The following is a 24274-nucleotide window of genomic DNA, read 5'->3' on the forward strand; positions in this document are numbered from 1 at the left end:
TTCTAAAAACTTCCAGAGAAGAAAAGCAAAAGCAGCTACCAAAAGAAAATAACTGTGACTGGCCTTAGACAGTAACAACACTGGATGCTGAAAAAATGGAGCAATATGATACTTTTCAAATTCTGAGAGGGAAAATGTTAAACCAGTATTCTATATCTAGCCTATCATCAAAGCATGAGATAAAGTTATTTTCAAAGACACAGGAATCACATAGTTTATCTCCTGCCATCTTTTCTGAATAAATTACTTAAGGATGTTCTCCAACAAAATGAAGGAAGGAACCAAGGAAAGGAAATACATGACCTAGGAAGAAGCTGGATCTAAATTCAGTAAATTCCTAGGATGTCTGTCAACTGCATGTCTTAAGAGCAGAGTTCCAGGGAAGAAAGTAGACTTAGGTAACAGATATTATGATTACATATATTTAAAGGGTTTGAAGATATACTGAAGGGCAAGTACTTCTTTAGTTAACAACAAAAAAATATAAGGCTATTTAGGAACAAAATTATACAAGGCATGCCCAGGGTTGAAATATGAAACAAAGTAAAATGGGGCATGTTTTGAGCAATGATGGCATATTAGAAAAAAAAAAAAAAAAAAAAAAAACACAGTATCCCACCCACCCACAGTCAACCACAATCCAAAAAAATTAAATGGAAAATTCCAAAATTAAGTGTTTTGGGTGTGTGTTTTTTTAATAATTTTATTGATTTTTAGAGAGAGAGGAAGGGAGAAAGAGAAACATTGATGTGAGAGTGGAACATCCATGGGCTACCTGCTGCACACCCCCTACCACCAGGGATGGACCCGCCACCCGGGCATGTGCCCTGACCAAGAATGGAACCAGCATCCTTTTGGTGTACTGGATCTTACCCAACTGAGTCACTGGTCAGGGCCAGAAATTAGTTTTTTTTTAAACTTTATCTTTATTGATGAAGGTACATTGCAAGCTGTTCTGAATAAATGTGATAAAATCTCACACTGTTCTGCTCCATCCCACCCAGGATGTAAAGCATCCCTTTATCCAAGGTATCCATGCTATATATTGTACTTAGCGCTCTCAGTTACCAGACCAACTGCAGTGTATCTCAGTGCATGTGTTCATGTAACCCTTAATGGCCCCAAAATGCAAGAGTAGTGACACTGACAATTCAGATATGTCAAAGAGAAGCCTAAAGTGCTTACCTTAAGTGAAAAGGTGAATGGTTTTGACTTAATAAGAAAAAAAAAATCTTAAATTTTGAGCTTGTTAACCTCTACAGTAGGAACAAATATTTCATCCGTAAAATTGTGAAAGAAAAAGAAACCTGTGTTAGTTTTGATACAGAACCTCAAACTGCAAAAGTTACAGCCATAGCCCCAGCTGGTTTGGCTCAGTGGATAGAGCGTGAGCCTGAGGACCATAGGGTCCCAGGTTCGATTCTGGTCAAGGGCATGTATCTCGGTTGCAGGTTCTTATCCGGCCTGAGCCCTGACTCATGCAGGAGACAACCAATCAGTGTGTTTCTCTCACGTCAATATTTCTGTCTCTCCCTCTCTCTTCCACTCTCTCTAAAAATCAATGGAAAAATATCCTCAGGTGAGAATTTAAAAAAGAAAGAAAAGTTACAACCGCAGTGCGTAATAAATTAAGATGATAAAGCCATTAAAATTTATGTGTGGAATATAGAAAACGTTCTGATTGATGGCAAGATGTACCAGAATGCATTGAGCCTCTATGAAATTTTAGCAAGGGATCCCTTGAAAGGAGTGACCACACTCACATAACTTTTATTACAGTGTATTGTTAGAATTGTTCTATTTTATTATTAGCTATTGTTCTTAATCTCTTACTGTGCCTAACTAACTTAATGAACTTTATCATAAGTACATGTTTATAAGAAAAAACTAACAATATACAGTATATCTAAAGGGTTCAGCACTATCCAGTTTTAGGCATCCAATGGGAGGTCTTGGAACGTAGCCCCATCTTATAAGGGTATGCTACTGTACATCTAATCCTGACAATAGGAATATATGTACAGATTGAAGAAAACTATAATCCCAGGACATTACTCAGCATCTCAGATTATTTTCAACTGTCAACCCCTCAGACAGGCCTTTCTTAACCACACTTTTGCTTCGCCCCACTTTTTTATTCCCCTAGCGTCTGTTATTATCTAACATTAAATCACATGCATTATGTCATTGATTCCAATACACACATTCTTCCCACTTTAATCCCATTGAAACCAGCAGGCATCTCACAGTCTACACATCGCATTTTACAACTAGTCAGCCAGATGGCAGTCTTGTTACTGGGTGAAAAACCTCCCAAGGATACCCTCTGGAAATATTTAAAAAGCATCAGCATCAAAATGCCTCCAATTAAATGAAATGCAATATTTATTTTCGTACTGGTATCTCCCCTACAGTCTTCTGAGAAACGCAAGGGTAGTAACTTTTTGTTTTGTTACTTTTGGGGGCAAGGTAGAGGGGTGTAATCTTTGTATCCTCCACTAACTTTTTTTGTAATCTTTGTATCCTCCACACACAGAACAGTGTCTGGCATGTAACAGATACATAATCAGTGCTACATTTTAACATCTCTGAAACTAGGATGGGTCCAACAGGATGGTTCCTACATAACTAGCCCTGATGTGTTTTGTCTTCTGAGTAGCACACATAACAATGGTGAGTCATACAACAGCATCTAAGATTTGAAGAAATTCATTAACAAAAAATTTATAGGAAAATGGAGATAGTCGTGTGAGTGAATGGACTCATTTTAAAACATGACATGTATTTACCAAAGGTTGGTAAATACAAGAAACAGAAATATAAGCTTATGATTTTAAAAGGTTTTATTGATTTTTAGACAGAGAGGAAGGGAGAGGAGGAAAGAGAAACATCTATGTGAGAGTGAAACATTGATGTGAAACATCGATGGGCTGCCTCCTGCACAGCCCCTTCCTGGAATCCAGCCCCAGGAAACCTGGCATGTGCCCTGACCAGGGAATCGAACTGGCAACCCTTTCAGTGCATGGATGATGCCCAACCAGCTTAGCCACACAGGCCAGGGCAGCTTATGCTTATTTTCTGAGTTATGGAACTAAATACTTAAAGAAATAAACACAAAAAGGGCCAAACATGGTTGCCTCATGGAAAGAGGCAAGAGACTATTTTAGTTTTTCAGTAGATCAGTCTGTATTTTTTAATATATTTTATTTTTACCAAGTGCACATACCTTTTTATGAACCGTTCTTATGAGTGTTTAGTAACGGGGAAGTACAGATTCACACCTACAAAATCAGCGGCTGAGACAGTCATTCACACGGATACAGACAGAAAGACATCCAGGAGCAGAGTCAAAGTCAAAATCGGTTTTCATTTGGCAAAATTTCAATTGGCAACGAGGATGGAGATCGTGAATTCTGGATTCGAATTTAGCAAATTTCTAAAGCCTGATATCAACACTAAGTTGCTTAATGACGACAATTATGCCATTTTGCTCATCAGAAAGTGAAGGTAGGATCAGCAAAGGCTTGCAAGCCTACCCTTGTGCACTGGAATGAAAGTCAGACCCCTTACTTAGGTGGAGTAACTACAAGCTCTCCCTCGCCACAACACTCCACATTTACACAACACCCTTTGACCGGCCCTGGCCTGTCATCACTCTGACAGACGCGGGGAAGGAGCATCGTCTTCCACCATTACCAGAAAGACCGACCGACCATTACTTATGGGGATGCAAAATCTAGGGAAGGGGCTGCTGCCTGGTGGGGGTAAGAGGTTCACGGATCAGAGAATGGAGGCCACGACATGCAAAAACCCAGCTTGTGGCCCCGTGCTCAGAAGCACCGAAGGGCCCCGCCTGTCTCCGCAGAAAGGACATCTTTCCCCGGTGAACGCTAACGAGCTAGAAAACCCAACTGGCCCCGCGCCGGCAGTGGCGCGCAGCTCAGACCCCGCCCCTCCGTCCTCTCTCAAGGCAGGCGCAGAAAGATCACAAAATGTCACAGGGCCCGGACTAAGCGCGCCAAGGCGGGACCCACCCCCGGGAGACCGGGACATTTAAGGCATGTCCCTCCCCTTCCTCCCTCCGCCCAGCGCAAAACTCATTCATTCTTAAGGCGGGCGGCAAACCCTCGCGGACTAGCCACCTCGGCACTGCAAGCCCACTAGACGCTTTGTCTCGCGCCCCGCCGGAACCTGGGGCGCGCATCGGAGCGCGCGCCCGGGCGTCACCTCCCCACACCTAGGAGGGCACGTTGCCCGGCCCTGCTCCGTACCCAGGATCAGGAAATGTGCCTTCAGTCCCACCATCGCTACAATTCAAGCCCCCTCCGCCACCCTTGCGCCCACTGAGCAACACCAGATTCTTTCTCCTTCCCGGAGATGGAGACCCTGCCCCTTCGGAAGGGCGTGGGCACGCTGGGCCTCGATCTCCCTCTCCGAGGTTCTCGAGGCCCCCCCCCCCCGCGGGCTGCGCCCCCAGCCCCTGCGCGTGCTAACGCGGCGGCCAAGCGAGGACTCACTTGAGAAGCAGCTGGTCGTGCTCGGCCTTGAACTTGCCCAGCTCTATCTGCAGCCTGGCGCGCTCGCGGGCAGTGTCGTCCAGCGCGCGCCGCGCATCTGCCAGCTCGGTCTCGTAGAGCGCCTTGAGGCCGGTGAGCTCCCGGCCGCGCACCTCCTCGCGCTCCGTCACCTGCAGCTGCAGCGCGCTGTTCTCCGTTTCCAGGCTGCGCACCTTGTCGATGTACACCGCCAGCCGGTCGTTGAGCTCGCGCAGCTCCTCCTTCTCCTGCAGCCGCGACAGCCGCGTGGGGCTCAGCGGCGTGGTGGGAGCGCCAGCGCGGCTGCCTGTGCGCGGCGGCACGGGGGTCGCGGTCGCCATGGCGGGCGGCGGGGCGATCGGCGCAGAGCGGGGAGGCCGCGGGCAGCACGGGGGACACGCAGCAGGCTGAAGGGAGCGACGCCGGGACCGAAGGCGCACACCGGCGATCCGCGATGGTGGGAGCGGGGTTACAGCACAAAGGGCAAAGGGGAAGACTACGAATCAATCAGTCGTAAAATGCCCTTTGTAAGAAAACGCGCGCGCGCGCGCACACACACACACACACACTCAAACACGCACGAAGGAAGACACGGGGCAAGGGTGACCGGGAGGGCCGATCTGGGTCCGCGCGCCGCCGCCGCCGCCGCCGCCGCCGCCGAGTCTCCCGCCCGTAGCACTTTGTTTCCTCCCAGGCGGGGCGGAGAGGCGGGCGGGCCGCGCGCGGCGGGGGCGGGGGCGGGGGTGGCGCGGCCCGAGCGGGGCAGTCACCCACTGGGCGGGCGCGCGCGGGGCCCACGTGACCGTCGCCGACCAATGGGAAGCCGGCGGGGCGCTCTTGCGGCTCAGGAGCCGGGCCCGTAAATTCAAACTCGGGCCCGCAGGCAGCCGTTCGCTGGGCGCGCGGAGCGGGGCGTGGTGGAAGGAGGGCTGCTGGAGGCGGGGAGTGGCGCCTGGGACTGCCCGTCGGCTGCCCCGGCTCTGCGCTGGCCGGGCCTGAGGGGCCGGGCCCGCGGGTGGCGGGAAGGAGCCGGCAGCCCGGAGGTTTCCGGGGCGGGTCCGCGCCGTCGCCCACACCCAGCGGTTCAGGGAAATTCAAATGTAAACGTACTGAAAAGCGACCCGCGAAACTCGCGGAGGCCTGGGTGACCCAGGGCGTTGGGACCTCATCCCCGCCGGGCGGACCGGGCTCGGAAAGCCGTCCGGAGGCCCCGCTGCTGTGGGGCCGCGGAATGGGCCCTGGTGTCTGCGATGCAAAACCCCACCGCGTGCCGGTTCCAAGGGCAAGCTCTTACCCTTCTCTCAGGTGGGAAACAGTGTATCAAAATACCGCCTTCCTGTCAAGTTCATGTTCGCGTGTCTTGAAGCTGACAGATAAAGACCACAGAAGCCCTGAGGTTAAATCGGTGGCCACCAGTGCTCAGGGGCGGGCCCCGACCCGTTTATTCCTTAACAGTTTAGGGTTTTAGAAAATCAAATCCACCTCACAAGTGATATGATTAACATGTGATTGAGTAAATAGCACAAGCTCTTAATTGTCATGCTTCACAAAAATCCGATGTATGGAAATCTAAATATGTGAAAATTTAAGTAGAAATGACTGCTTTAAAGGGGAAATTCCCCTATTAAAAAGAAGAAAAAATTGTAAATGGGTGTGTGTGTGGGGAGGGGGGAGGTAATTCCCTAAAATGTAATTGACAACGCGTTCTAATAGAATGGCCATGAATCCCTTTGAAAAGTTTTGAACTTTGTGGCTAATGTTTATTGAAATTTATTGTGTGCCCTGCACTGGGCATTTCATGGGTTACCCGACCACGCAGCCATTCTGTGGGAACTGGATTGTTTCCATTTGAAAATTCATCCATTTTTTAAAAATTTTTATCAAATGTATTGGGATGACATTGGTTGATAAAATTATGTAGGTTTCACAAGCACAGTTCTATAATACATCATCTGTATATTGTATGGTTCCCACCCCAAGTCACATCTTTTTCCATCACTGTGTATCCCCCCATAACCTTTTCTACCAGCCCCCCCCCCCAACCCCTCTTTTTCCTCTGGTAATTACCACACTGTTGTCTCTGTCTATGAGGGGGTTTTTGTCTTGTTGTTTGTTTGTTTTTGCTTAATGCCTTCACCTTTTTCACCCAGTTCCCCAACCCCTGTCCCCTCTGACAGCTGTCAGTCTGTTCCATGTATCCATGTCTCTGTTTCTATTTTGTTTGTTACTTTGTTTTGTTCATTAGAGTCTACATATAGTACTTGTCTTTCTCTGCCTCTCTTATTCATTTAACATACTATTCTCCATTTTGGGTTCATCCATGTTTATAAATATTTCTCTTTTCTGCAACCAGCACAGCTAGAGAGCGGACAGGAGTCCTGAGTAGGGGCGACGGGGATTGAGAAAATGAAAGAGACAGACACAAAGACAGTAGGGAAAGCTGGGACCGTGTGGGACAGCTGTCCTCTGATGGAGAGACAGTGACCCAGAGCCAATATGGTGCATTTATTTTATCCAGTAAGATACCAGCAAATTTTACCAAAGATTAAGATAAAGAAAATATGTGCATTCTTGTGGCTTCTTTGTAATCGTCACTTCTGGGTGGGCCCGGATAATTGTGTTTGTTCCTGGTGCCTGGCTGGATTTAGATAATGAAATCCACCCCCTGGGGCCTGACCTAAAGGTCAGACTGACAACACACCTGCCTCTGGCAAGGTATGTTTCCAGGGCATGGCTCTGCCAGGCACCACTGGATTCAGATGACAATCATCTCAAAGGCCTTTCCCAAGCACTCTCTACACATGTTGTTGCAAAAGGTAAGATTTTCGTCGTTTTTAAGGTGAGTAGTATTCCATTGTGTAAATGTCCCACAGCTTTTTTTATCCACTCATCCACTGATGGGCACTTGAGCTATTTCCAGATCTTAGCTATTGTAAATAATGCTGCTATGAACATAGAGGTGCATACGTTCTGTCGAATTAGTGTTTCGGGTTTCTTCAGATAAATTCCTGGAAGTGGAATCGCTCACTGGGTCATAAGGCAGTTCCACTTTTAATTTTTTGAGGGAACGCCACACTGTTTTCCATAGTGGCAACCCCTGTCTGCTTTCCCACCAGCAGTGCATGAGGGTTCGCTTTTCTCCACATCCTCTCCAGCACTTGTTGTCTGTTGACTTATTGATGATAGCCATTCTGGCAGGTGTGAGGTGATATCGCAATGTGGTTTTAATTTGATGTTGGGCTTCTTTTCATATATCTGTTGACCATCTGTATGTCCTCTTTGGAGAAGTATCTATTCAGATCCTTTGACCATTTTTTAATTGGATTGTTTGTGTGTTTTTTTGATGTTGAGTTTTATAAGTTCTTTATAAATTTTGGATATAAACCCCTTATGAAAATTCATCCATTTTATCTAATCAGTGGGGTGTACCCCTGAAGCTTAATAACAGATATAATAATGTATGTCAACTGTAATTGAAAAATAAAAAGTGATTTAATTTCCAAAAAGAAGAAAGAAAGCACCCTTAAAAAAAAAAATTCATCCATTTTATAGACGAATTTCTGTAAGGCCGCCCAGAGGCGACAGGACTGCATTTGAACCCAGCCAGTTTCAGTTGGCTCCAGAGCCTCGCCCTTAACCATAACCTAGAAGGCCACTTCACAACCTATTAGGAATGTATCTGTAGGGTAATTACAGGTTAGTTACTTTAATAATGGCAAAAATAAAGGCTGGGATGTTCCTCAAATATTAATCAAGTCACAGACATAAGAATTAGTGAAGGGCTACGAGACTGCGCATCCTCCTCCTTGAATTTCTGGGCACTGTATGAGCAAGGATACTCGCCTCATACAAGGTTCTGTTTCCTGCCCTGTTATCTCAAATACAGTTGACCCTTGAACAACACGAATTTAAACTGCCTAGGTTTATTTAAACAGTGTGTGTTTTTCAATCACAGTATAGTGGGCCCTTCTATCCCTGGGTTTCACATTCATGGATTCAACCAACTGCTGATAGAAAATAGTATTTCTCGTCTGGAGTTGGGAATCAGTATTTTCAAATTTGCAAGCATGGGGCTCAAACTTAAATAATACCCGGGTTTTCATTTCTGACTGCAGGGTGGGCGCTCCTAACCTTGGCGTTGTTCTAGGGTCACCCGTACGTACCTCCTTCCCTAACCTCCTGAGAGTTAGGAGATGAAAAGCTTCTATTTTGAAGTTGATGTTAGGAGTTGGTAAGTAACTTTAAAAAGTCTGGAAAATCCAAATTACTAAAGAAGAACTGAGTTCTAAAAAAGGCGGGCACTGGGTCCAAGGTGATGGAATCAGGGTTGGAATGTAAATCCACATGCATTGAGGCCCCTTACGCTGCACTGGTTTGGTTTTCACACCATACTCCCTTTTACCTCAGACTTTAAAAAAATATTTGGAAATTTTCTTTTTAAATAATGTCCATTTTTGAAGTTTTAAGACTGGAGGTGAAGTTGTTTCAGGCATAATCTCTACTTCTCTCAACTCCGTGAAGCTTCTCTTGATAGAATCTCTTGATAGAATTCTTTTAGGAGACTCAGGTCATATCCTAGTATCTGAAACAGCCAACATTCTGGAGTCAGACAATTGGCGATTTGCTATTGATTGATAGCTGTTTCCTCATAGGAAAATGGGGAGTGATTCCTACCCTGACAGGGGTTTTTTAAGATAAAATATATCATCTGTTAGAAATATAGTAATCTTTTGTCCTCAATCAAAAGCAATGAAAGAAAAAAAGGAAAATCTCTTAACCTTAGAATTAGGAGATTGTGCAAACGTTTGGTCAGAAACTTTTCTAAATGTACACTTCCCTTATTCTCTCAGCTTTCCCCAGGCCTAACTCTGTATCTGCAATAAGGCCCATTTCTTTCCTGTTCTTTCATATTCTGTTTGTCCAGTCTTCTTCATTTAAGTAATTCCTAAAATCCCATCACTGCCAATGCTTTCCCCAATGAATTAAAAGAGAAATAATAAATACTATATAAGTTTGCTTTTGCGTTTACAAGGACAATTGTGATTTCAAATAGTCTGCCTTGTGTTTCCTATAAACCATCACTTGTTAGGGCACGTGTTCTGATTGTTGGTTAGGCCATGTACATTCCCACCAAGCCCCAGCTTGCCATGTCATCATTTCCCTCTTCAATACTGCTCCCACAACACACAGCTACCTTACTGCATAGGATGAGCTCATTTGACATTTGCTCTACCTTCTGTATATTATTCTAATCTGGGACAGAAAAATACAGGATAACTCTAAGATCTAGGTATAAAGGGCCCCAGACTAGGATGGGGGTACAGATACAAAGACAGTGGAAGAAAAAACAGAGCTAGCAGTAACCCACTTTTGTTCCAAGAGAGGGGAGTGACAGCTGGCAGATAGCTGAATATAACAATACAAACAAATGGGATAGCTAGAGCTGCGGTACAAAATGTAGGAAAATATAAGTGGTATCTCTTCAATATATATTTGCTGAATAAATGAAGAAATAAATTAATACATGGTTTACTAGGCCAGGTTTCCAATACTTTGCAAAATTAATACTTTTTCTGTTATCATAAAAGCGTAAGAATAAGTCATGTTTCAGAAGTCTAAGTGACTATCCAGAATCACGTCCAATTCTGATTTTGATTTTTGGATTTTAAAAAGTGCTTAAGAGCCCTAGCTGGTTTGGCTCAGTGGATAGAGTGTCAGCCTGTGGACTGAAGTGTCCTGGGTTCGATTCTGGTCAAGGGCATGTACCTTGGTTGCAAGCTTGACCCCTGGCCCTGGTTGGGGCACATGCGGGAGGCAATCAATCGATGTGTCTCCCTCACATCGATGCTTCTGTCTTTGTCTCTACCCTTCCCTTCCACTCTCTCTAAAAGAATAAAAATAAAATAAGTGCTTATGAGCCTAGCTGGTGTGGCTCACTGGTTGAGCGTTGACCCAGGAATGAAGAGATCTCAGTTCAATTCCCAGACAGGGCACATACCCCGGGGTGCGGGTTCAATCCCCAAGGGACGTGCAGGAGGCAGCCAATTGATGATGTTTCTCTCTCATAGATGTTTCTGTCTCTCCCTCTCCCTTCCTCTCTAAAAATCAATAAATACATATTTTTTTAAAAGTGCTTAAGAGATCTAAAGATATATTTATCATCTTCAGTAGGATTGTTCTCTTAGCATAGCCTCATGAAGTTTACTGCTCAAAATGGTTTTCCAGATTGCTTGTTAAAATCTGGATATTTAGCAATAGTATGATTGGTGGAGTGTTTTGGAGGTTTTTTTTATTTTTCTTTTGTTGGTCTAATTATTTAACTTAGTAGTTCATCTTCTTGATAGCTTATGCTTTAGTCAAAAAGAGAAAGCAATTTGCACTCTGTCATTTTTAGTTTTGTTATGCCAAAATATGGTCATAACACTAGAAAACTTTACTTTAAAAATCTTTAAACCATTCTCATTTTTCCATCTTACAAAGGTAGGCCCCTTCACCCTATATCCTGCATCTTTGCCTTTATAGTGATAAAAATAACAATAAAAACTGGTGTCAAAGTATAAGGTTTACACACAGTTCAGCTGTTTCTGCTGTAATCAGAACTGACCCCACTCAAAGCTAAAGGCTTTCCTTTCTAGTGATCCCGCTTTAGCCAGTCACTTTATTTATCTTGGTGTATAGTTTATCCCTCCCCAATAACACTTTAATGTACTAATTTAATTCTTAGATTATAGAGGTGAGATTTGGATTGCCTAAAACCGTGGTTGGCAAACTGCGGCTCATGAGCCACATGCAGCTCTTTGGCCCCTTGAGTGTGGCTCTTCCACAAAATACCATGGTCCGGGCGAGTCTATTTTGAAGAAGTGGAGTTAGAAGAAGTTTAAGTTTAAAAAATTTGGCTCTCAAAAGAAATTTCAATCATACTGTTGATATTTGGCTGTGTTGACTAATGAGTTTGCCGGCCACTGGGCTAGGCCTAAGCCAGAATCCACCCTTTGAGAGGCATGCAGGGCAGAGAGTCAGGAGTCACGGCTGCCCTCACCAAACCACATGATATGATTCCATTAAGAATGAGGAGTACGTCCCAAAGCGTGATGAAGGGACCCTTGACAAAAGCAACATGTACCGCCCTGGCTGGTTTGGCTCAGTGGATAGAGCGTCGGCCTGTGGACTCAGGAGTCCCAGGTTCAATTCTGGTTAAGGGCATGTGCCTTGGTTTCGGGCGCATCCCCAGTGTGGGGTGTGCAGGAGGCAGCTGATCAATGTTTCTCTCTCATCGATGTTTCTGACTCTCTCCCTCTCCCTTCCTCTCTGTAAAAAAATCAATAAAATATATTAAAAAAACAAAAAAACATGTACCTACCTCATGGAAGCAGAATAAAAGAATCAACCTAAATAGCCCTTTTCTGGCCTAAAATTCTCTAGAGATATAAATATTTTTTTAAATGTTAAAATGGAAACTCTTAAAGGTTTAAGATACCTAAAAAGTCCTATTCATTTGCTCATTCATTAATCCATGCATTTATTCATCAAACATTTGTGGGCGACTTACTACAAGGATAACTGAGGTACATGACCCCTACTTTGAGGGACTCAACTGTCCAGTTGTGGGCAAGCAAATATACATCTAAATAAATGCTGCCTCAAAGTGCCAGGTACTAAAAAGGAGGCATGAAAAATGTAGCATACACCAAGGATCAAAAGGCCTCTGCATCAGGGGCAAGGAAACCACTCACAGACAGATGATCTCTGAACTGGGCTTCAAAGAATGTCAGCCTCCAGGGACTGGCAAATAGATCGGGCACTTTATGGAGACCTGTAAGTGGCAGCCCAAAGCCCCCAGGGAGAATTAGAGAGAAACCCCAAATGGAATCCCTAATCTCCTTGCAGTGTGCTTTTCATTTCAAACCACACTGCATAGGGGGTGCTTTAAACTAATATTAGTAAGATGATAAGATGGAAATCAAATCTTAACTTTAGGCCTGGCTTACATTAGTCAAGAAAAATGGAAAAATGAGGAAATTATAATTGAAACAAGTAATTACTTAAGCTGAGTCATTAAATAACAGTTATGCCTTGCCAAAAGCAAAACAAAAATAGAAAACCAATAGAGCAGGAAATTTTATTGAGTAACTTCTGTGTGCAAGTTACTGTACTATGTGCTATGAAATAGATTTTTTTAAAACATGAAATGTGGGGGACCCTTTCCCCCTCCCCACCTGGGAGTCTGTACTTGTTCTTGAATAAATCTCCACCTTTGCTATAAAAAAAAACAAAACATGAAATGTGATTTGTTCAATAAATGTGTGTGTAGAAATGAAATGTAGACATGTAAATAGATAGGTTAAGCAACCATGCCATGAATGACAAAGGCCCAAAGGATTGACAATGGTGAAATGGGTCAAAACACTGGGGCTGCTAAAATTTAAAGAAAGAAAAAATCCCTTCAGGCCAAGACAACATAAGAGGATATCAATGGAAAAAGAGGAGTTGGATTGGGCATCGAAGTAGGGGAAAATTTAATTCAGTACATGATTTGGCTTATGAAAAATTAGCTTTACACACAAGATTTTCAGCAATAGAGCACTTCCATTAAAATATATGACTATATTTTGGGTGAAATATTTGTATTTGTGTATGTTGATTATGAATATTAGAAACTGGGCACGAATTTTGGACACCGACATATCTGGGATTTAATGCTACCAAAAATATTCTGTTAAAGTCTCTGAAAAGAGATGACATTGAAAAATAATTAGACAATGGTAAGATATGTACACATATAATACCTTAATAAAAGAAAAAAAAGGAAAATAATTAGAGACTGATTTGCATATATATTGAGTAAAGGAGCAACTGAAACTTTCATATATTGCTGATAGGAGTATAAAATAACCACTTCAGAAAATTGTTTGACAGTTTATAAAGTTAAAAATGTATCTACCCTGTAGTTGGGCAATTCTTCCCCCAAAATAAATGAAAGTTCATGTCCACTAAAAGACTTGTACAAGAAGTTTATAGTGGCTTTATTCGTATTTGCCCAAACTGGAATGAATCCAAATGCTCATCAAGAGGAGAAGAGGCAGCCCTGGCTGGTTTGGCTCAGTGGATAGAGCGTCAGCCTGTGGACTGAAGGGTCCCAGGTTCAATTCCCGGTCAAGGGCATGTACCTTGGTTGCGGGCACATCCCCAGTAGGGAGTGTGCTGGAGGCAGCTGATCGATGATTCTCTCTCATCGATGTTTCTAACTCTCTATCCCTCTCTCTTCCTCTGTGTAAAAAATCAATAAAATATATTTTTTTTTAAAAAAAGAGGAGAAGAGGCAGCCCTGGCTGGTTTGGCTCAGTGGATAGAGCGTCGGCCTGTGGACTGATGGGTCCCAGGTTTGATTCCAGTCAAGGGTACATGCCCGGGTTATGGGCTCCATCCCCAGTGTGTGGGGCTTGCAGGAGGCAGCTAATCGTCATTGATGTTTCTATCTCTCTCTCCCTCTCCCTTCCTCTCTGAAATCAATAAAAAATTTTTTTTTTTTTAAAAAGAGAAGAGGCAGCCCTAACTGGTTTGGCTCAGTGAATAGAGTGTCGGTCTGCGGACTGAAGGGTCCCAGTTTTGATTCTGGTCAAGGACACATGCCTGGGTTGCGGGCTCAACCCCCAGTAGGGGGCGTGCAGGAGGTAGCCAATCAATGAGTTCTCTTATCATTGATGTTTCTATCTCTCCCTCTTCCTTCCTATCTGAAATCAATAAAAATATTTTTTAAAAAAGAGGAGAAGAGACAAATTAATCATGGTATAAGTACTATTTTTATTTACATATATATTTTTAGTGGTAAAGAATTATAGATTTACTAGAGGCCTGGTGCATGAAAATTCATACACTGGAGGGGGGGCGTCCCTCAGCCTGGCCTGCCCCCTCTCACAGTCTGGGAGCCCTCAGGGGTGGGAGGCAACCCGAAGATCAGGGGAAGGCGATGCCCCATCACACCTCTGCTGCCAGCAGTGCAAGCCACTGCCAGCAGTGCAAGCCATGTCCGACCCTGGTTACCTGAGCCTCAGGTGGCCCTGGGCGGCTGGGCAGCCGCCATCCAAGGCTGGCTTGCACCTCGGGCCGGCCCTGGGCAGTTGTGAGGCTGAGGGGACTGGGGGACTCCGGAGGCAGGCACGCCCCGGCGGGGCTGAGGGGACTGGGTGCTGCCATTTTGTGGCTGTGGGCACTGCCATATTTGAGGGCAGGGCAGTCAATTAGCATATTTCCTCCTTATTGGCTGTGGGTGCTGCCATCTTTGTGACAGCATGAGGGTCAATTAGCATATTCCCTCTTTGTTAGATAGGATTAGGTCATCTGAAAACTAGATGGGCTGAGCCCCAAAATGGTGTCAGCCATAAATACTATTTTTCAATTAAAAAGAGTGAGCCACAGATACGTGCAGCAACATGAGTGAATCTCACAAATACCTAGTATTATGTTGAACAATAGAGTACATTTTATATGAATACATATTTGGGCACAGACTATTCCATTGATCAGATTCAATACTGAACCCTAGTAATCCAGGGACCTGATGATATAACTTTCTAAGCCATTGAAGAACAACAATGATTTAATTCAATAGAAATACAGAAGTAATTTTCAACGGGGATGGGGATGAGGAAGAAGGGAAGAAAAAAGGAGTTATAAAATCTGAGGTAGCAAAAGGTTTGACTAAATTTTTTTGGCCAAACAGCAGGCTTTATAAAATCTGTGATTCTCAACTGGGTGGTGGTTGTGGGGAGGGGGAGACAGAAAGTTCCCTATTTTTAAGGGACTTTATCAGATTTGGGGGGCAGATGAGATTTTTATGTTTATCAAAAGAGATCAGAGGATGATAAAATTATGAGGCACTGCTGTGGAGAACATAAAGCACAGAGCTCCTGTCCTTAGTCTGACCGGGGCTCTTGAGTTACATCCAGAACCATATAAGCCTGTATTCTATTACATACCAGAAGTGACTAGGTCAGCCAGCCCGCCATGACAGCCATGACTGCAGAAATATTCTGTCACTCACTGTGACATTCACTTGGAAAAAATCACCCTGTGGTAACTTGACTCAACTTCTGCAGAAGGGTTTCAGAAACCTGTTGTCATTTAAAAGAAATTGGTTTCATTTCTCTAATTTTAACGTCTCCGTTTTTTTCATTTACTATATACTTCCTTTAAGAGATTTAAGTTGAGTTGATCTCAAAGTGAGGGGTAGAGAAGAGAGCTGGGAAGTCACAGTGGTGAATTCAGAATTTTTATTTTTAAAAGTAAATTGAATCCTAAAATTTCTGCTTCACCCCAAAATAATTAACATGTCATTCCTCCTATGAACCCCCATAGCATTATCATCTATAGCATCACTTGAAAGCATATTGATTTTGGTCTAGCATTTCAACCAAATCCTAAGACTCTTGAAGACAGCAGAATTTCCCTGGGGACACTGCAGATCATGAAATCCTGTCACTTTTCTATTCATGTCACTGATATGGGAGTACAGCGCTGTATAGCAATGGGTGGTCTAAGTACCCTGACCTTTCACCCGTCTCTCAATTCTCATACTGAGTCTGCCTTATCAAATAGATACTTCTGTATAGTTCTTTTGAGCAAAGAACTCTAGTAGACATGAGTCAAAAGATACTCTTAAAACTTCTCAAAACAATTATTTAAAAATTTTGTAAGAATTCCATTTGGAAAATTTATTTTCTATTACTCTTGTCTGAAAATAAGAGTCTGTTTATTTTAGTGACTATCTACTACTGATAAAATGGTACCCAATATAGTAAATAGCAACATACACTGTATAATGTAAGACTTATTCTCCTTAAATACCAACAGCCTACTTCAACTTCGGGTTTACTATGTCATCTCAGATACTTCCAAGAAACTTGGTCATGATGGTTGAAGAAGAGATTGGAGAAAATCACTTGAAAAATTCATATTTAAAGAATTGAGTTCAGCATGCTAAACAATGATGTTGCACCTGCCCCAAATGGAATCTAGTTAACATCGGGCATGTTAGGTTTAAAAGATGTTCAGACAATACAATAAATACCAACTACAAGAATAAGATACATGTAGTACATATTAACAAGCAAAAGGTGAATGTGAAGGTTGGAAATTCGGCAGGAGAGAATTACAGAACTGCACTTTAGGATCAGAATTAACACACTGTCTGGATCTCCAGCAAGACGCTATTTCACTTCCCATTTGTCTTTGAAAACTCCAAAAATGATTTGAATGTAGGAGAGTGAAGCAGTTGAAGACCTGCCATTGGGGCTGGGGATAAGAAAGGACATGGAGAATGCTGTAGAGATAGAGTGGGTTGATTTGACCAATCACTGGACAAGTAAAACAATATCTTGGGGACCAATGGAGATATTGGGGTTCAGGTAGAATAAGGACTGTATAGGCATACCCAAGTGTGAATCTTGCTTACTATGTACTTCATTTCCTCATCTGTAAGAAGCAGAGAACTACCTTATAGGGATGTTGAAAGGATTGAATACATTAATGTATGTAAAGTGTATCTGGTACATCGTGCTCAGTAAATATTTATTACTTTCCCTTCTTGTACAAAGATATATATTAGAATCTTGGCTTCCCAATTTTGAAAGCTCTATTTAAACCTCTATATATAAAAGCCTAAGCGACCTACCGTTTGACTGGTAGCTATAATGTACACTGACCACCAGGGGGCAGACACTCAAAGCACAGGCATGGAAACATGGAACAGACTGATGAATCTCAGAGATAGGGGGGAGAGAGGAGGGCAGGAAGAGTTAACTAAAGATTTTATATGCATACTAGAGGCCCGGTGCATGGATTTGTGTACCAGTGGGGTCCCTTGGCCTGGCCCGCAGTGATCAGGCAGGAACTGACCCAGTGCATGGATCCAGGGGATTGGGCTGAAACCGGCAGTCTGATATCACCTGAGGGGTCCCGGATTGCAAGAGGGTGCAGGCCAGGCCGAGGGACCCTGGTGCATGAATCCTTACACTGGGCCTCTAGTTAGTATATAAAGCATTATAGCAGTAAAACCAGGGCCAATTACAATACTGCATTTTCAAAATGTTAACTGTTTTACTTTGTCATGCTCACTAATGTTTATCTTGGCATAAAATTAATAAGTATACAAACGTTGAGTAGTATATGTAGTGATTGACTCACTCTACCTTGATTCCATTTGACAGACTTTCAGTGAATGACATCATGGCCAGCTCAAAAGAAGTAAGTTACAAGATGATCAAGACACAGTTCCTGCCCCACAGAAACTGAGACTTTGCAAGGAAAGGCCATGTGAGTAGCTGAATCTTTTTATAATTATCCATAAGCCAACCTCTCGCCAAGCACAAGATGCTATAGCTGTTGATTTTAGAACTTCATAGCCAGTTTTATCAATTATTTTTAGATATTCAGACCCAATTTGATTAATTTGGATTGGTTTTTGTAATAGAAAGAACAAATCACTTTTCAACTAGCATTGTCAAAATATGAATGGGCACCTAGTTTTTGCAAAAGATAGGAGTCCTGGCCAGTGTGGCTCAGTTCGTGGGATTGTTGTTCCATGCATCAAAGGTTCCCAGGTTCGATTGCCGGCCAGGGCACATAGGTTGAGGGTTTGATTCCCTGTCAGGGTGTGTACGGGAGGCAGCGATTGATGTTTCTCTCTTCCTCTCCCTTCCTCTGTCTCTAAAATTTTTTTTAAAAGGGAGATAAGATCTAAATTTTTAGATACATGTAATATTTAAATCTAGCTTTTTCCTTTGTATGTCTTTCACCACTTCCACATTTTGAAGAGAAAAAAAAGTACATGCTTTCTGCATGACCACAAGATCAACCACTACTGCCTGCTGGACAGAAAAAGGGTGTTATTAAGGGGGCAGCCATCTGCTTGCCATAGGTTCTTAGTGAAGCAAGAAAAGCTAATTAGCACCCCCACCCTCCTCCTTGCCTCTGCCTCCTCTCTGTGCCTCCACCATCTGGCGGGCCTCCCCTTCTCCCGCCCGCACCAGCTTCTTTCATCATCCTCTAGCTTGGGGAGGTCAGAGATGTTTTCCTAGGAAGAGACAGAACAGGCTTCAGCAGCACCCTGGGCCATGAATTTTTAAAATTTGAAAGGAAATTACATAAATTACATCCCCCTCCCATCACCAGTGTTCTGTTTCACTCATGCCTGTCATCTTAGTTAAAATATCTTTTCTTCCATGTCCAGGAAAATTGGTCAGTCTGTAATCCAATCTGTTTTGTAACTGACAGTTATCTAATGACTAGAGGCCCAGTGCACAAAATTTGTGCCCAGGCTCGGGGGGGGGGGGGGGGTGTCCCTCAGGCCGACCTGCACCCTCTCGCAGTCCAGGACCCCTTGCTCCTTACTGCCCACCTGCTCACTGCTCCTTACTGCTTGGCTCGCTGCATCTGCCCCCTGGTGGGGAGGAACCTCCAGAGGGCTCCAGGGCATGTCCGGCCTGTCTCGCTCAGTCCCTATCGGCCAGACCCCAGCAGCAAGCTAACCTACCAGTCAGAGCATCTGCCCCCTGACTAGTCAGTGCACATCATAACGACTGGTCTGCCAGTCAACTGTCTGCCCCCTGGTGATCAGTGCACATCATAGTGAGCAGTTGAGCAACCTTAGCATATCATTAGCATATTATGCTTTGATTGGTTGAACGGCCGACTGGCTGACCAGACACTTAGCATATTTGGCTTTTAATATAAAGAATAGACAAGTACCTAATTCCTACACTGAGTCTCTCTCATCTATTTTATTAGGGGTTGGGAGGGACAGAAATGGGATACAAAATCATTAAGTAAATCTAATATATTTCACCATAAAGCCACAGGAAATGGTGAGAGGGTACATTTAATGTGAAACAGCAGTGACAGCTCAAATGCCATTACTCATTAAAAAGGTGTCAAGCCCTAACCCGTTTGGCTCAGTGGATAGCGCATCGGCCTGTAGACTCAAGGGTCCCAGGTTCGATTCCGGTCAAGGGCATGTACCTTGGTTGCGGGCACATCCCCAGTAGGGAGTGTGCAAGAGGCAGCTGAATCGATCTTTTTCTCTCATCCACGTTTCTAACTCTATTCCTCTCCCTTCTTCTCTGTAAAAAATCAATAAAATATTTTTTTTTAAAAAGTGTCAAATAAATAGGACCAATGACACAGACTATAAGATTTTGAGACTTCACAAAATAAACAGGGTAAACCTTCTAACTATTAAACAAATACAGACAAGCTATTAACACATAAAAAATATGATTCTCCTATTTACCTGAGAAATAATACAACCTGAATAAACTGTCGTTTCACTAACAAAACTCCTTGTTAACCTTGGATTTGTTTACAAAAATAAGCATTTTCCCCCTGTATTCCAATATTGTTCTGCCTTATTTTTTCTCTTATTCTACCTTGCAGTGATACAAGCTACATACTTGTTGTTTTTAATCCTCACCCAAGAATATTTTTCCATTGATTTGTAGAGAGAGAGTGTAAGAAAGAGTGAAACAGAGAGAGAAATATCTATGTGAGAGAAACACATTAATTGGTTGCCTCCTGCATGCGCCCTGACCAGGGCCCAGGCTGGGGAGGAGCCTGCAACCAAGGTATGTGCCCTTGTCCAGAATTGAACCTGGGACCCTTTGGTCTGCAGGCAGACACTCTATCCACTGAGCCAAACCAGCTAGTACACAAGCTACTTTTTAAAAGAAATTTAACAGTACCAGTTTAAAGGAAGAAAGGCAATAGAAAAAAACTTTGCTAATTACAAAACTGTAAATTGGCTCAGAAAAAGAATCTGATTAGAATCTTGGAGATAAGCTGTGGTTAAGCTTATTATGAAAAGCCTTGCTCCATAATTATATTTCAAATACAACAATGTAAACTTGAAAAAGACAAAAAAAATACTGTCAGGATTTTATATCAGAATTTTTACCTCACTAAAAGAACTTGCTAAAAGATGCTGTCCAAGTGTATCTTTTTATTTTAGTAACAGAAAGAAAGGCAGGCCAACACATCAGTTAGAGTATTTTTCTAAGTTGGATAAAACTAGGCTGTGACTCAGAGCACCAGATGCTTCCTACCTGTGAGGGGCATTTGTAACTTTTTTGGCTGCTCACCCTTGATCTGTCTTCCTATCTTTGGGGAATTCCTCCCTGTTTGAGTCTTGATAAGAGATAGGGTCTGCCTCCTACTCTAGATGTTTTTTTTAAAAAAAAAAAAAGCCAGGCTTTTTGCAGGCCTAGGTTTGGCCATTCAGATGCACCAGCCCCAGAATTTGACCCAAAACCATGGAAGACTGGCAAACCCATTCTGGTGCCACATCCAATTTCCAAAGGCAATAGGGACAGGGCACCATCCTACATGCAGTGCTGAGGGGTGTGGTACAGAGCCTACTCTTCCTTGGCAGCAACAGTGACCTTTCCAGACATGTTCTGGAACCCCTCGGTATGTAGCCTCCTTTCACCTGGGACTTCTAGCTTTCCCACGATTCTGTGAGCTACCTACTGTGTGTTCAGTGCATTCCTTTTCCTCTAAATTAGAATCAGCATCTGTTGCTTGCAGCCAAGAAACCTTAGGGACACAGAGCCTCTGGAATACTGACTTAGAATTTAAAAGAGAGGAACCAGGGAAGGGAATATAGTTTTTCTTGAAAGCTATAAACTGCTCATAAAAGACATAGTGGAAGGTAAGATCATTAGTGAAGAGATATATGTATATTTTTCCCAATGTAAGTCAGGAAGGTGTGTCCAGAAGGCTATGTGGGGAAAGGCCAGTTTCAGTCCAGGCCTAGATAACTTACACAACTTAAAAATGCAGGAAACAAAATTGCTATACATTTTACGATGACATAAAACAAAATAATGTACATCAAACACATGAAAATGATTGCCTGTGGGAGGTGGAAATAAGAGTGGGGAATGGAGATAAAAAGGATTAGTTGAATAATCTCTTGTGCAAAATGCAGGACTTATTATCTAAGGCCTCGCCTCTTGTGTCATTTCCTCTGCCTCTGAGATCTCAGAGAGAAGGGAACTCACTCCAGCTGCTCATCCCTGGGCTTGGAGAGGAGCAGAGTAGAACAGAGCCTGCAGGTAGTGATGGGATTCACCACCAGGCTGTTGCTCCCAGCCCAGGTACAAATATGCAGCAGGAACTTGTAAGAACACCTGGGGTGGGAGCCAGGGGCAGAGGATGATGATATTAAACGCCCTCTTACAGACAAAATTCTTTTAGTCTAAGCCTAATTATAGCATAGCAATATCAATCGTTTTGTTTGGAGTGATGGAAAAGTTTGGAAATAGATCGTGTTGATGGTTATACAACATCATGAATGTAATTAATGGCACTGACTGAATTGTACACTTAAAATGGTGAGGATGACAATTTTTTAAATCTATTTTACTACAATTTTAAAATATTAATACTCTAATATACCAAAACAAATTGAGTTGTACGTGTTAAATGGGTGAATTGTATTGTATGTGAATTGTATCTCAACAAAGCTGTTAAAAAATCATCGTGCCGAAACCGGTTTGGCTCAGTGGATAGAGCGTCGGCCTGCTGACTCAAGGGTCCCAGGTTCGATTCCGGTCAAGGGCATGTACCTTGGTTGCGGGCACATCCCCAGTAGGGGGTGTGCAAGAGGCAGCTGATCGATGTTTCTCTCTCATCAATGTTTCTAACTCTCTATCCCTCTCTCTTCCTCTCTGTAAAAAATCAATAAAATGTATTTAAAAAAAAAAATCATCGTAAGCCCAGCTGGTGTGGTTCAGTGGTTCAGTGTCAACCTATGAACCTGGAGGTCACGGTTCAGTTCCCTGTCAGGGCACGTGCCAGGGTTGTGGCCCCGATCCCCAGTGTGGGGCCTGCAGGAGGCAGCTGATCAATGATTGTCTCTCATCATTCATGTTTCTCTCTCTCTGCCTCCCTTCCTCTCTGAAATCAATAAAAGAATATATATTTTTTTAAATCATCCTAAGTGCCCTGGCCGGTGTTTCTCAGTGGTTAAAATGTCGGCCTGCGCACCAAAGGGTCAATGTTCGATTCTGGTTAAAGGCATGTACCTGGGTTGCATGTTCAATCAACGATGCTCAGGCAACCAATCGATATGTCTCTCTCACAGAGATGTTTTTCTTTCTCTCTCTACTCATTCATTGTTTTTCTCCCCCTTCCTTTCCACTCTGAAAAAAATCAATGGAAAAATGTCCTCCAGTGAGGATTTTTAAAAAAAAATTCATCCTAAGCATTTAGGATCTTCACTTTTAAAAACTGGCACTGGTGCTAAACATTTCAGCCTATTGGAAGCTGAGAAATTTTTCCTCCTGTCGAATGGATAACTAGCCACTTCCCTCTCACAGCACATTAGACACATATCACGGACAAGAGAAACACAAACATCCCAAGGTTTGGAATACATCAGTGGTTAACATTGGAAAGAAATGGAAGGGAATGAATAACAAGAATCTAGGAGAGATGGACACCCTCACCCAAAAATGTGCAGCACTGCCAGAGGGGAGTGAAGAATTATCAAGTGAAAATGAAAACCACACTTGGCTGTAATTGGCTTTATTTTTTAAAATCTGTAAGGTTCGTGCCCAGTCAGTGTAAGACAGCTAGCACGAAAGCTCCTTGGCTGGATCTACCACAGCTGCCTACCAAGGATCACTGAGCAGAGGACATTGTCTTCATTTCTAGAAATGAAGGTTCCTGTGTTTGCCCTGTGCATTCCTACCTCCATGCTATTAATCATGCTGCTCCCTACACCTGGAATGTCCTTCCTACTAATCAGCTTATGTCCAAATCCTACCAGTCCCTCAAGGTTCAGCCAAAATAGCATCCTCTCCCTTTCCTAGTGCTCAGCTGAGAATCACCTTCAAGACAAATCAGACTGGTTTTGAAATGATGACTGCAGGCACAGTTCTCAGACATTTCTGACCAGGCAGGGGTAGGGGATGGAGAGCAGAGTGTCCTGCATGACTCTCATTGCTGGCAGGGGTAAGGCCAGCAAAGGGGAAAATACCCTCCCTACCACCCTAGCATTCTCATGTCATGTGATTCCTTCTACAAGTTTGACTTCCTAGATCACTTAATGATCTTCTTCATTAACAAGGCATTTCCTTATCATTGTTTATGTCATGTACTTAGTGATTTTAACATTGTTGTTCAAAGTAATGACCTCTATTTACAAATCATTCTTCTGTAATTATGATGGGGAAAAGGCATATTGAAAACACTTTTTTTTTTCTTTCCTAGGTTGACATTTTTGTTGAATTGCTATTAATTGCTGCTTTTGGTGGCTTCTAAGAAAATATTTGCATTGCCTAGAACAGTTGCTTCCCAATCTTTCAAAAGTCACAAACATAAAGAGGGCATAGAGGGGATAAATGGTGATGGAATAAAATAAAATAATAAAATAAAATAAAGCAATAAAAGTCACCCACAGAGAAAATTATATATGATTTTTTTTTTTTTTTACCAAAGACCATCCTTTATTACAATGTTAGCTTATGGTAATTGCATGGATATTAATTTCAGGAGGAAGTTTCCAGTTTAAAGAACTTGGATCCTTGCCCAATATAATAAATACAATACTAAAATGTGAAAATGATGTTTTTAAATTTAGAAAAACAAAAATAAAGAGCTGAGTCAATCATATTCCTAACTCTTCTGCACAGAGCCACAGCATATTTTTTAATATAGTCATTCATCCACCCATTCATCTATCC

General features: G+C 43.0%; 1 protein-coding gene and 1 long non-coding RNA gene across 5 annotated transcripts in view; one reads left to right on the top strand and one right to left on the bottom strand.

Moving 5' to 3' along the window:
• Positions 1 to 5171, bottom strand: part of LMNB1 (lamin B1) — a 41163-nt gene extending 35992 nt beyond the window's left edge. For both annotated transcript variants that reach the window (XM_008141359.3, XM_054714940.1), the window contains exon 1: positions 4518 to 5171. In XM_008141359.3, the coding sequence (XP_008139581.1) occupies positions 4518 to 4876 (359 nt within the window). In that variant the 5' untranslated portion in view covers positions 4877 to 5171. The remainder of the gene's footprint in view (positions 1 to 4517) is intronic.
• Positions 5172 to 5480: 309 nt separating this feature from the next.
• The window catches only part of LOC114231505 (uncharacterized), an 88464-nt gene continuing 69670 nt past the window's right edge, over positions 5481 to 24274 (top strand). For 2 of the 3 annotated variants that reach the window (XR_008555800.1, XR_008555801.1), the window contains exons 1-2: positions 5481 to 5840; positions 17741 to 17846. This is a non-coding gene — a long non-coding RNA (uncharacterized LOC114231505). Of the gene's footprint in view, positions 5841 to 17740; positions 17847 to 23801; positions 23962 to 24274 lie in introns of those variants that run through there. The other variant, XR_003617466.2, reaches the window with a different exon arrangement.

Source organism: Eptesicus fuscus, chromosome 4, assembly GCF_027574615.1.
Source record: "Eptesicus fuscus isolate TK198812 chromosome 4, DD_ASM_mEF_20220401, whole genome shotgun sequence".
NCBI classification, from domain to species: domain Eukaryota; kingdom Metazoa; phylum Chordata; class Mammalia; order Chiroptera; family Vespertilionidae; genus Eptesicus; species Eptesicus fuscus.